Source organism: Moschus berezovskii, chromosome 15, assembly GCF_049115385.1.
Source record: "Moschus berezovskii isolate FMDL1 chromosome 15, NW_MosBer_1.0, whole genome shotgun sequence".
Lineage (NCBI taxonomy): Eukaryota > Metazoa > Chordata > Mammalia > Artiodactyla > Moschidae > Moschus > Moschus berezovskii.
Genome location: NC_142474.1, coordinates 63,594,753 through 63,608,209, shown reverse-complemented (window position 1 = coordinate 63,608,209; position 13,457 = coordinate 63,594,753). Strand labels below are relative to the sequence as shown.

At 40.4% G+C, this 13,457-nt stretch overlaps 1 protein-coding gene across 2 annotated transcripts in view; it reads left to right on the top strand.

Annotated features, from left to right (window-relative positions):
- The window catches only part of PLXDC2 (plexin domain containing 2), a 459,161-nt gene that overhangs the window by 171,789 nt on the left and 273,915 nt on the right, over positions 1–13,457 (top strand). For both annotated transcript variants that reach the window (XM_055428176.2, XM_055428186.2), the window contains exon 2: positions 9,885–10,096. In XM_055428176.2, the coding sequence (XP_055284151.1) occupies positions 9,885–10,096 (212 nt within the window). The remainder of the gene's footprint in view (positions 1–9,884; positions 10,097–13,457) is intronic.

Here is a 13,457-nt window from a genome sequence, read left to right as displayed (position 1 = left end):
GCCTGGTGTGCTATGATTCATGGGGTCGCAAAGAGTCGGACACGACTGAGCTACTGAACTGAACTGAACTGAGGGTCATGTAACCTAAAAATTCCATGTGCTTTCTGGCTTTATGATGCTGTGTTTTCTGCAGAAAATCCTAAACCTTATTAAAAGATAGACTCTTAGATTTAATTACATGCTGTTTTCACTATCTGTAGGTTATTGGCTGTGGCTAACCTGGAAATGAATTTATTCTCCAAATCTGACAGATTTATTGGAAAAAAAATCAGTGGATAGCCTGAGTTCTCTGACAGTAATCTTTGTTATAACAAAATAGGAGGCTATCATCATGGTAAAACAAGTGCTGAACTCTACTTGAATGAATTTAGTTTTTTTTTTTTTTAATTTCTACTAGGGAATTTTAATAGAAAATACTCAGTTATCAAGATTAATTATCTGTTTTAAAGTACTTCCAAACTTTTCAATACCTTAAAAAATATAATCGGTATTAAAGTGCTCTTCTTTTCTGCTGTTTTTACATCAACATTGTTTCATTTCTTCCCATTGGCAGTCAGCTTGATGAAAATGAACGATTATATTCTTTATTTGCTTTCACTGCTGGATTGTTTACATATTTTTGCCATTTCAAATAGTGCATTTTGTCTGATTCATTTTTTCTTTTAGATTCTTTGTGTCGCATTGTTGTTGTTCGGTCACTAAGTCATTCTGACTGTTTGTGACCCTATGGACTGCTGCAAGCCAGGTCTCCCTGTACCTCACTGTCTTCCGGAGTTTGCAAGTTCATGTTCATTGAGCCGGTGATGCTATACAACCATGTCATCCTCTGCCACCCTCTTCTCCTTTTACCTTCAATCTTTCCCAGCATCAGGGTGCTTTCCTTGTGTCATATCATTAGCCTTTCTGACAGATGTCTAATTCTTCTCCTGAAGATTCATCTGAAGTAGATTGCTGCTGCTGCTGCTGCTAAGTCACCTCAGTCGTGTCTGACTCTCTGTGACCCCATAGATGGCAGCCCACCAGGCTCCCCCATCCCTGGGATTCTCCAGGCAAGAATACTGGAGTGGGTTGCCATTTCCTTCTCCAATGCATGAAAGTGAAAAGTGAAAGTGAAGTCGCTCAGTCATGTCTGACTCCTAGAGACCCCATGGACTGCAGCCTACCAGGCTCCTCCATCCATGGGATTTTCCAGGCAAGAGTAATGGAGTGGGGTGCCATTGCCTTCTCCACTGAAGTAGATTAGATAACAATTAATACCAAGCCTATGGGTCCAGCTCTGGTTATTTTCCTAGTGTATCACTCACCCTGTCATATACATGTTTCCTCATATGTGAAACAGGAAATGCCAAATAGTACATGCCAAATACATTAACATATGCAGATATTTAGAATAGTGCATTACATTCAGCCAATCCTAAATGAAGATCAGTTATTATTACTAATATTATTATTATTAACCCATTATTAGGAACACTATATAGATCACTGTTCAGTTCAGTTCAGTCGCTCAGTTGTGTCCGACTCTTTACGACCCCATGAATCACAGCGCACCAGGCCTCCCTGTCCATCACCAAATCCCGGAATTCACTCAAACTCATGTCCATCGAGTCGGTGATGCCATCCAGCCATCTCATTCTCTGTCATCCCCGTCTCCTCCCGCCCCCAATCCCTCCCAGCATCAGAGTCTTTTCCAGTGAGTCAACTCGTTGCATGAGGTGACCAAAGTACTGGAGTTTCAGCTTTAGCATCAGTCCTTCCAATGAACACCCAGGATTGATCTCCTTTAGAATGGACTGGTTGGATCTCCTTGCAGTCCAAGGGACTCTCAAGAGTCTTCTCCAGCACCAAAGCTCAAAAGCATCAATTCTTCGTCAATCAGCTTTCTTCACAGTCCAACTCTCACATCCATACATGACCACAGGGAAAACCATAGCCTTGACTAGACAGACCTTTGCTTTATAATATGCTATCTAGGTTGGTCATAACTTTCCTTCCAAGGAGTAAGCGTCTTTTAATTTCATGGCTTCAATCAGCATCTGCAGTGATTTCAGAGCCCAAAAAAATAAAGTCTGCCACTGTTTCCCCATCTATTTCCCATGAAGTGATGGGACCAGATGCCATGATCTTAGTTTTCTAAATGTTGAGCTTCAAGCCAACCTTTTCAGTCTCCTCTTTCACTCTCATCAAGAGGCTTTATAGTTCCTCTTCACTTTCTGCCATAAGGATGGTGTCATCTGCATATCTGAGGTTATTGATATTTCTCCCGGCACTGTTAACACAGTTTTATTTTCTCTTTATTTTTAAGATTGTAGTAAATATGGACCAATACCTTAACACTGTCTTAAATATTGTTAACCTTTGCTCATAAAGCTAATCATGTTTTCCATAGGATAATTAACCATTTTATATATAAGATTAAGATGTCTGCTTATCGTTTTATTTAATAGTAAGGTTAAAAAACTATTAAATTTTTAACGTGTAAATTTTTTCTGTACATACTTTGGACTATTTGGTTCTGTTTTCCCATTCTCTCTCATTTCCTGTGTGTTTTTTCTTGAACCACCTAATGTTCTTCTCTGGAAAATTACTGCAGGGCAACCAAGAACCCTGTGATGACTCAGAAGTCAGAGAAGGGGAAGAGTGGAGAGTCGGGGTATGCTGGACACTTAGATCTTGTCTCAGGCCTTTGTGGTTCTTCTACTCTGTGCCTCAGAGACTGGACTCATGCTTCAAAGTTGTAGAGTAGTCTCCATTTATTTTCCACATTTTATTTTAAATGTCCTTGTTTCAAGTACTTTATACCTTTTTAACCTCACTGGGCCATGCCCACATTCTTCAAAGACTTGTATTCTATTTCTTACTGAGTTCATGAACTGGAAAGAACTGCAATCACGAGTGTTGCTGAACATCACCCAACTGGCCAGTGAGCTTTTGTTGAGTCAAACTCATATCCGATAAGGAGAAGCTGCTATAGCTTTGTTTTCCCATAGTTTTCTCCTTCCGCCCTTTTATCTGACTGAGCAAGAGACATAATTAAAGTCTTAAGAAGTTGGACAACAGATCACATACATAATCCTTTAAGACACTGTCTCAGATGAGCAGCAGCCTGGCCAACTGTTCGCTTACTCATTCATTCATTTACTTTTCAAAAAGAAAAAGCTTTGGGTATTTATCATATGTCAACGTCCATGTTTTTACCAATGGGACAAAAAGTATAAAGATCGAAGTCCTGTTCTGAAACATGTTTGTGTCGGGAGATTTCAAGGCCACTGTCAGGTTTGGTGATGTGATAGAGGACTCACAGGACTCAGTTGTGCTTTGTTACAGCAAAAGGCTACAGAGCAAAATCCTCAGAGGGAAAGAAAAGGCACTCAGGGTGATGTCTGGGGAAAGCAGCGCAGGTTTCCAAGAGCCTCTCCAGTGGGAGCACAGTGGAAGCATTTACTTCCTCCAGCAACCAGTTGTGATAATAACTGTGTGAAATATGGTCAGCCAGGGAAGTTCACAAGAAACTCATTGCCCAAGGATTTGTACTGGGAACCGTTCACGTAACCAATTTATGTCTGCCATGTACCTAAATTCCACACTCCTGGAAGGAATACAGGTGGTCAGCATAAACAATATTGTTTGCCCAGGCAGTTTAGCCACAGTAAGCCCCTCTTATCTGTTAGGGAAAGGTGGGGACCCCCCCACCAGCACCTGCAAATCTCAGTTCCCAGATGCCAGTCAAGGGCCAGCCTTACAAACAAGATTTTCTAAGGGTAGCAGTCTCAGACCTACTGTCTCAACTCTTTTCTGCACAGTCTCACATTGAAGTGGGAATAGGTGGAAGAATGATTAAAGAATCAGATGAGACTGGACTGCAGAAGAAAACTTAATCAGCTCTGCTTGAAGGAATCAAGGGATGCTCCATTTACCAAGACAATATTTGAACTAGATCTTGAAGGAGCTGTGAGATCTCCCAAAGCCTGGAATGAGGAAGGAATTTCCCCCCATGCAAAGGTATTTGTTGCAGGTAAAGAGGTTATTGAGAGATTCTGTGTGGTGGGAGCACAGAGCTGATGAGGGAGGCAGAGTCAGGGAAGAGTGGTTAGAACAAGAGCACGAAGTGCTTTATCATTTTGTTGGGTGGTAAGGAGCCTTAGAGGTTTTAATAAAAATAGAGAAGTGAATAAATTTGAAAGCTACCTCTGACAGCAGATGGAGAAAAGATTGGAGAAGGAAGAGTTTGAAGAAAGTAAGACCAGGCAAGAGGCAAGAGATGATGAAGACGTGACCTTAGGCACCTGTGGTGAGATGAGAGCTTGGAGCAGTGGTCCTCAACTGGGAGACATGAGGAAACATGTGTGAAGCTTACCAAGAAAATAATGTCCAGATCCCACTCAAACCCTCTACTGTCTCTCAACAAAACATTCTGTATGCTTTCTCTTCTATAGCCATCTTCTCTGGAATGCTATCAGTTAAAACCTCCAAGTTCACCACATAGCCAGCTCATCATTGGACAGAACCAGTAATATAACCATTTGTATGGAATTTCCTCTTCACTTCCATAAATTGAAGTGTGTGAAACCATACAGCAGTCTACCTTAGCTGAATAATTTGCCTATTCGCAGATGAATCAAGCCAGTAAATGTATTTGTAGTGAAAAATTGTAGTCTTTGCACAGGATCCACAAAGATCATTTTGTTCATTTGTGAAGTACAGACCAAAGTGTGTGTTCAAAAGGTACGGTCATGGTAGGTTCTCACTACATAAAATACATGTCAATTTATGTAGTTACTCCTTGCTCATTTGACATATATTGTGTATATGATTGTATGTAAGACTCAAGAAATGCAGTACAGCTAGAACTAACACAACATTGTAAAGCAATTATACTCCAATCAAAAGTAAATAAATAAACAACAGAAAAGAAAACATGCTGGGGTTATAATAAAAAATGAGAAATGCAGTTAAAGATGCATTCAACTATTAACTGAAAGTAAGGTATTTAAATAAAATCATTAGGATGAGATGCAAATATAAACATAGCTAACCCAGAACAGTTTTCTTCCCTTTTGTTTTTATTTTAAATGATTTTATTTTATAGTAGATGATAGCATAAAAGAAACTTGCAAGTTTTGCAAAGAATAATACGAAGGTGTACATGAGTTTCTTACTTTGCTCTCAGATTAACTAGACATTATTGGGTTTCATAATGATGATCTATTTGAAAGGTAGTGAAGAACCTTTTTCAATAATACTTTATCTGCAATTTTTATCAAATAAAATATCTCAAGAATGTGTTAAGGTCAATTTATTAAATATACAAAAATGTGCCTTTTAGCTTTCTCTCCTTATATCCAAATGGGAGTCCTTAGATATACTTAATGTTTCCATGAACCATGTGATTAACAACTATAGCAAAATGTGTTCACAGAAATTATCTTGGAAGGTTTTCCATCAGTGGTTTAATTAACATACAGTAGACAGAAAGCAAACAATCTGTTCAACCAGACTATTGAAAGATCCCTCCTGTTGCTTTTGTTTTCACTACAGCTGGGAAGGGAAAAATTATTTTACATATATCCTTTCCTCTTACTTCAGAATGATCTGTTTTGGTGGTGATTTAAAGAATTATTTGAAATATTTTTATGAGTTGGAAAGCCCATGAAGTGAATAGGAATAATTTACAATGTAGATAACCAGACTGTGGCTTTGCCAATTTTTCTCCATCTTTATTTCTGGAAAACATCCATTTTTGACTTGTTTTATCTTCTCTGAAAATCATTCTGAAATGGGGTCAAAATCGAAGCCAATGTCAAACTTTCATCTTGATGAACCATGAGCATATAGGGAATGTTTCCTCTATGCGTGATTGGGTAGTTTTGCTTATTCATAACCTAAGCAGAGAAGAAGACTTACATGTAAAGCAACAACCCCAAGGAAAATTCAGAGGCTAGGCTCTAACACTCACAAATTTTGTCATTGGAAAGCCCTTACGTCCTTTCTTGAAAGTCAATGTCACTCAGTCATGTCTGACTCTTTGTGACCCCATGGACTGTAGCCCACCAGGCTCCTCTGTCCATGAAATGCTCCAGGTAAGAGTACTGGAGTGGGTAGCCATTCCCTTCTCCAGGGGATATTACCAGCCCAGGGATTGAACATGGGTCTCCCTCGTTTCAGGTGGATTCTTTACCAGCTGAGCCACCAGGGAAGCCCCATAGGTCTTAGCCTTTGTTTACTCTTCACAGTCTGAGCCAGCAAGTGATTGAGCGATTGATTTACAGAGTTCAAGGTAGTAAATTCTAGGAGGAGCAAGTATGTTCATCTTGGAAGCAAACTAATCAACAGCTGTAATAGGTGTTAATACAACAGTAATGAAAGCAAGAAAAAAAAATCATATAACACCACTAAAAAGTAAAAAACAAACATCTTATATGGGTCTGGGGACTTACCTTTACATGGGATTGGCCAAAAAGTTTGTGTAGGTTTTTCATAAGATGGTACAGGAAAATCCTAATTAACTTTTTTGGCCAACTCAATAAATTCCAGAGGAAGCATTTATGCCTATTTTATATGGAAGGCCTATCTGTCTGTTTAATTCACCTTCCCCAGTAATCTAGATAAAGGATGAGGTGGAATGTTCATCACAGAAACAAGAGTTTGACACATTCATCAGACTTTCCAAATTTCTGCTTAAGTGGTGTTAAAAGATAAACTGAGGCATACTAAACATTTTAAGAGTCTATCTTAACAAAAATCAGTTTCAATGGGGCAGCGGCATACCAGAAGCGGTTAGGAACACTCCAAGGACCCCAACTAGGGGAGAGATTTTATGGAGAAAAAGCAGAAGAAAACAGGGAATTTATTTCATTGGCTGTAGCTTAAGTGTTTGCCTGATTCAGAAAAGTCTAGTAGGGAATTTGTGACTGGATATCCTTAGGTTTTGATTTCTCAGACTTGAGGCACCTACAGGCTCAGGTTTATGTTTGCTTACATAGGATGCAAAAGCCATCAAAGACTCCTCAGTGTGATGGCCTCCCTGTTTAATTCATTTAATAGTGGGGAACACGGACTTTATCCTCCCTATGTTTTGAAGCTCTTTTTATTTGTTCTCTAGGGTAAGAGGCAGAGAGGGAGGAAAGGAGAAAGGGGACCTCCTATGCAGACAGCTCCTCCACTGCTCACTGCTTCCTCTACTGCGTGCCTTGTGCCGGGGCCACGGGGGCTAGCGTGATGTTTCTGGCCTAACGGTTTCATGAAAAGCATTGTATTTTGTCCTGTGTTATAAAAATCTAAAAGGATAATGGTGAAGTTAAAGTTGGGCAGTGAATATCCAATGATAACATCTATTTTAAAGAAACCAACAGGGGGGTTGACTTTCTGGTTTGAAGAGTTTAATGAAGACTACTACTTTGAAGAGTTAGGTATATTTTTCTGATTTACATTATAAAGACCTGACAAACCTCTGGCTGGAGCCTTTCCCTTTCTGTGATGTTAAAAAACAAAAACACTTATATCGAGGACTGTTTGACCCATTGACTGCATTATATTTGCTGTCTTTCTTATCTAGACTTATGTTATAGTAAGGATACTATAGGTTTTCAGTTGTTCCCACATAATTGTATTCAGATCGCCACCACCCCTAGGGCAAAGTGAATGCATATCTCTAAAGTTCGGTCTAAGTGGTGTGCTATGAGGCCTTACCTGGTTGTTATAAAACTTTATTGTATACTTTTGTTGTAAGCTACATCATATATTTTTAGTAATGAGGCAGGACAGCTAAATAAAGCAAATAAAATTGCTTTAGGTAGCTTTACCTAGAATCATAAGTCTTAGAGCCTGACACCTACTCAGGAAAAGCGGTCTGCTTTTGCAGGTGAGATATTTTCATTCCTATTTGAAATAAAGGGTAACAAAAGCACAGAGAGTTTTGTAAATTATGTAGCATCCCCTATTCAGCAAACCTAACAGAAGGAATTCTACCCCAGTTCTCCGGAATCCTTGCATTTCTTCCCTTACCTAATTCTGCCTGCCCTCATCATCTTTGCTCTGAAGAGACTATCTACAATTTATTTATTATTCATTCGGTCAGTCAACAAACATTTATTGAGCAATATTCAAATGCCAGTGGGTATAACACCTTAAAAAAAGAAACATTTTCATTAAAATCCTCTTTAGACATTCTGAAATTTACTGCGTGGCAGGTGGGAGGGCACTGTGATCAACTCTCCATGTACCTGAGTGTTTTCGTTAGCCTGATAACAGTTCTGTGAATTGAGCACAGTGCTGCATTGTCTGGTTCTCAGTTTCCTTTCTATGGAATATTTGGTTGTTTCCATTTCCATGATTCTTTTACACTCTTATATTCTCCAATCCCATGAAAGGTCTAGATGGCCTACACTATGGTAGTGTTTGGCTCTAGGCTGTCTCTACTAAGGCATTAAACAATGGCAGATCTTTTAAATTCACAGTGAAATCAAAGGATATCCCCTCAAGAAGAAATGATTAGCACCTTCATGACTTCAAAGGGAGATGCTTTAGACATTTGCATGTGACTGGTAGTGGTAGCCTTGACTTGGTGATTAGAGTTCAAAGTAATGGATTTAATGGTATTATATGTTTTTTGTTGTTGTTCAGTTGCTAAGTCATGTCCGACTCTTTGCAACCCCATGGACTGCTGCATACCGGGCTCCCCTGTTCTTCACTATCTCCCAGAATTTGCTTAGATTCATGTACTTTGAGTCCATGATGCTATCTAACCATTTCATCCTCTGCCGTCCCCTTCTCCTCTCGCCTGCAATCTTTCCCAGTATCAGGGTCTTTTCCAATGAGTTGGCTCTTTGCATCAGGTGGCCAAAGTATAAGTTTCATTAAATACGTTTTGGTTTCTTGGAATCTTCGTGTATTGATGGCAACATCACAGCTGTAATTAAATCACCATTCTCTTAGCCCTTTTGAACCCATGACCTGCCAGTTATAAAGGCTGTCAATTCATATCTTTTGGTAATCGTTGCCTAGAGGAGAACTGTTCTTGGTCAGACACTGAATTTCCCACACTTGTGGAACACCTTCCCCTGCTGACCCACTGAAGTGAAAGACTAGGAGTAATAATGAAATCTAATTTTCCCCCCTGGAGAAGCGACATGAGCTGGGTCAGCAAAGCCAGTCCCTGCAGATGGCTTGAAAATACCTCTGTGATTTGATCTCCTTGCTTTCCCATCCGTTTCTCTAAGTGCCTATCACTGTCATCCTTAACCACTCTGACAAGATTCCAAGGTGAGAACAGCCCAAATGAACAAAGCTTTTGTGATGCCTCCCAGGGGCGTTGCTTATTAAATGAATTCGGCAGTGAACCAAGTCTGACTTGTGAGCTACAAGGCAGGTTATCACATTGACGTGAAGATCATTCCATATATTTTTTAACCCGTTCAAATGCTCTGTTATCTCTCTGCTGCCCAGCATAACTTATGTGAAACAATATAAACTTGCAAGTTAATGATTTTGGATTTGTATTTTCAAATGTGCAGGGAGTCACTTGGTTTCATTCCTTTGTTTGGATTGCAGCTTGTTTTCTCAGAACAACTAGAGAATGTTTATGAAGTGTGTGTATGGAGGGCGGGGAAGGAAGGGAATAAAAATGCATTGCTTCAGGGCAGCACATCTGTTTTAGGGACTCTGTTGGATCTGCACATTAAGCATTGTCACGACTTATGGCATGTCCTGAAATTGCCTTCTACTCAGTTGTTCATACTGAACTCAAAATATTACAGTTAAACAGGTTTCACTGTTTTGAGTTAGTTTCCTCTTTTCATGAGTGGCAGGATATTTGTCTTCTCTATGAGAAAGCATGTGAATGAAGCATGACAGGTGGTAACTCATTATTTTATTTTTTCAAACAGATGGGCAGTATCAGGTTGCTCAAGCCTTCCCACAGACAGAAGAGGAGGTGGAGGTGGACACACATGCATTCAGCCACCGGTGGAAAAGGAACTTGGATTCCATCAAGGCCGTAGACTCGAACCGAGCCAGCCTGGGCCAAGACTCCCCAGAGCCCAGAGGCTTCACGGACCTGATCCTGGACGATGGGCAGGACAACACCACCCAGATTGAGGTGGGTCGATAATCTGGGTGACTGAGATGGATTAATGAGTATGCTTCTTGGAAGGCACCCATATTCCACATTATGTTGCCTCTTTGGCTCAATCTGGAACTTTTGGACCTTTTTGCAGGGATCAGTTAATTCATTAATTAATAACTGATTAATGATGATAACAACAATAATCACAATATATAACAATAATTATGTGTTATACAATTTGTTGATATTCAGGAACTCAATGATAAGTAATTATTGTTACTTATTATAAATAAATTAATATAATTTATTAATTACTTACTTAATATGAATAAATAAATAGCTAAGCCATTTAATCATACACAGATTCATTTACTCAGGAAACAGGCAAATAGGGGCTTGGGGTGGTGATGACAGTGAGGGGAGAGAATAAAGCTTCTCCCTGCTGGGAGATCAGTATGTCAGAGGGTCAGAGAGTCTAGCTGCCAGAGCCACGTGATATGCACAGAAGTATGCACAGGCCAGTGTGGCGTGGCAGAGGGGGATCACCTGCTCGCAACTGGGGGATGGACTGCCGGTGAAGAGACCTAGGAGTGGGCATTTAATTTCAGGCTCAACTGACTGAGAGGAGCTCAGCAGGCTGATAATCTGTAAGAGTAAAAGAAGATTGCTGGCAGAATGAATTATACCTGCAAAGGCTGACTGTCAGTATGACAGGCATGGAGTCTCATATGGTAACAAACCAACTGTCCCAGTTTACCTCGGATGTAGGACTTTCAGTGATTAAAATGCGGAAGTTCTGGGAAAACTAGGATGGTTGGTTACTCTGTTCAGTTCAATTCAGTCACTCAGTCGTGTCTGACTCTTTGCAACCCGATGAACCGCAGCAGGCCAGGCCTCCCTGTCCATCACCAACTCCCGGAGTACACTCAGACTCATGTCCATCGAGTCGGTAATGCCATCCAGCCATCTCATTCTCTGTCATCCCCTTCACCTCCTGCCCCCAATCCTCTCAGCATCAGAATCTTTTCCAGTGAGTCAACTCTTCCCAGGAGGTGGCCAAAGTATTGGAGTTTCAGCCTCAGCATCAGTCCTTCCAATGAACACCCAGGACTGATCTCTTTTAGAACGGACTGGTTGGATCTGTTTGCAGTACAAGGGACTCTCAAGAGTCTTCTCCAACACCACAGTTCAAAAGCATCAATTCTTCAGCGCTCAGCTTTCTTTGTAGTCCAACTCTCACATCCATACATGGCTACTGGAAAAACCATAACCTTGACTAGACGGACCTTGGTTGGCAAAGTAACATCTCTGCTTTTTAATATGCTGTCTAGGTTAGTCATAACTTTCCTTCCAAGGAGTAAGCGTCTTTTAATTTCATGGCTGCAATCACCATCCACAGTGATTTTGGAGCCCAGAAAAATAAAGTCTGACACTGTTTCCACTGTTTCCCCATCTATTTGCCATGAAGTGATGGGACCAGACGCCATGATCTTAGTTTTCGGAATGTTGAGCTTTAAACCAACTTTTTCACTCTCCTCTTTCACTTTCATCAAGAGGCTCTTTAGTTTTTCTTCACTTTCTGCCATAAGGGTGGTGTCATCTGCATATCTGAGGTTATTGATATTTCTCCCAGCAATCTTGATTCCAGCTTGTGCTTCTTTCAGCTCATCATTTCTCATGATGTACTCTGCATATAAGTTAAATAAGCAGGGTGACAATATACAGCCTTGACGTACACCTTTTCCTATTTGGAACCAGTCTGTTGTTCCATGTCCAGTTCTAACTGTTGCTTCCTGACCTGCATACAGGTTTCTCAAGAGGCAGGTCAGGTGGTCTGGTATTCCCATCTCTTTTAGAATTTTCCACAGTTTATTGTGATCCACACAGTCAAAGGCTTTGGCATAGTCAATAAAGCAGAAATAGATTTTTTCTGGAACTCTTTTGCTCTTTCCATGATCCAGCAAATGTTGGAAATTTGATCTCTGGTTCCTCTGCCGTTTCTAAAACCAGCTTGAACATCTGGAAGTTCACAGTTCACGTATTGCTGAAGCCTGGCTTGGAGAATTTTGAGCATGACTTTACTAGCGTGTGAGATGAGTGCACTGTGCGGTAGTTTGAGCATTCTTTTGCATTACCTTTCTTTGGGATTGGAATGAAGACTGACCTTTTCCAGTCCTGTGGCCACTGCTGAGTTTTCCACTGACATATCGAGTGTAGCACTTTCACAGCATCATCTTTTAGGATTTGAAATAGCTCAACTGGAATTCTATCACCTCCACTAGCTTTGTTCGTAGTGATGCTTCCTAAGGCCCACCTGACTCCGCATTCCAGGATGTCTGACTCTAGGTGAGTGTGAGTGATCACACCTTCATGATTATCTGGGTCATGAAAATCTTTTTTGTACAGTTCTGTGTATTCTTGCCACCTCTTCTTAATATTTTCTGCTTCTGTTAGGTCCATACATTTTCTGTCCTTTATCGAGCCCATCTTTGTATGAAATGTTCCCTTGTTATCTCTAATTTTCTTAGAGAGATCTCTAGTCTCTCCCATTCTATTGTTTTCCTCTATTTTTTGCACTAATCACTGAGGAAGGCTTTCTTATCTCTCCTTGCTATTCTTTGGAACTTTGCATTCAAATGGGTATATCTTTCCTTTTCTCCTTTGCTTTTCACTTCTCTTCTTTTCACAGCTATTTGTAAGGCCTCCTCAGACAGCCATTTTGCTTTTTTGCATTTCTTTTTCTTGGGGATGGTCTTGATCCTTGTCTCCTTGTGCAATGTCATGAACCTTTGTCCATAGTTCATCAGGCACTCTGTCTATCAGATCTAATCCCTTAAATCTACTTCTCACTTCCACCGTATAGTGATAAGGGATTTGATTTAGGTCATACCTGAATGGTCTAGTGGTTTTCCCCACTTTCTTCAATTTAAGTCTGAATTTGACATTAAGGAGTTCATGATCTGAACCACAGTCAGCTCCTGGTCTTGTTTTTGCTGAATGTATAGAGCTTCTCCATTTTTGGCTGCAAAGGATATAATCAATTTGATTTCAGTGTTGACCATCTGGTGATGTCCATGTGTAGAGTCTTCTCCTGTGTTGTTGGAAGAGGGTGTTTGCTATGACCAGTGCGTTCTCTTGGCAAAACTCTATTAGCCTTTGCCCTGCTTCATTCCGTGCTCCAAGGCCAAATTTGCCTGTTACTCCAGGTGTTTCTTGACTTCCTACTTTTGCATTCCAGTCCCCTATAATGAAAAGGACATCTTTTTTTGGTTACTCTGTTACCGTATGTAATTCTCTATGATAATTGGTGCCATGAAGTAGAAAAAAAAGGATGGGTGCAGGTGGGCTTGGTGAGTATGGAAGGCTTCGGAAGGCACATTCCACGCAGATTTTG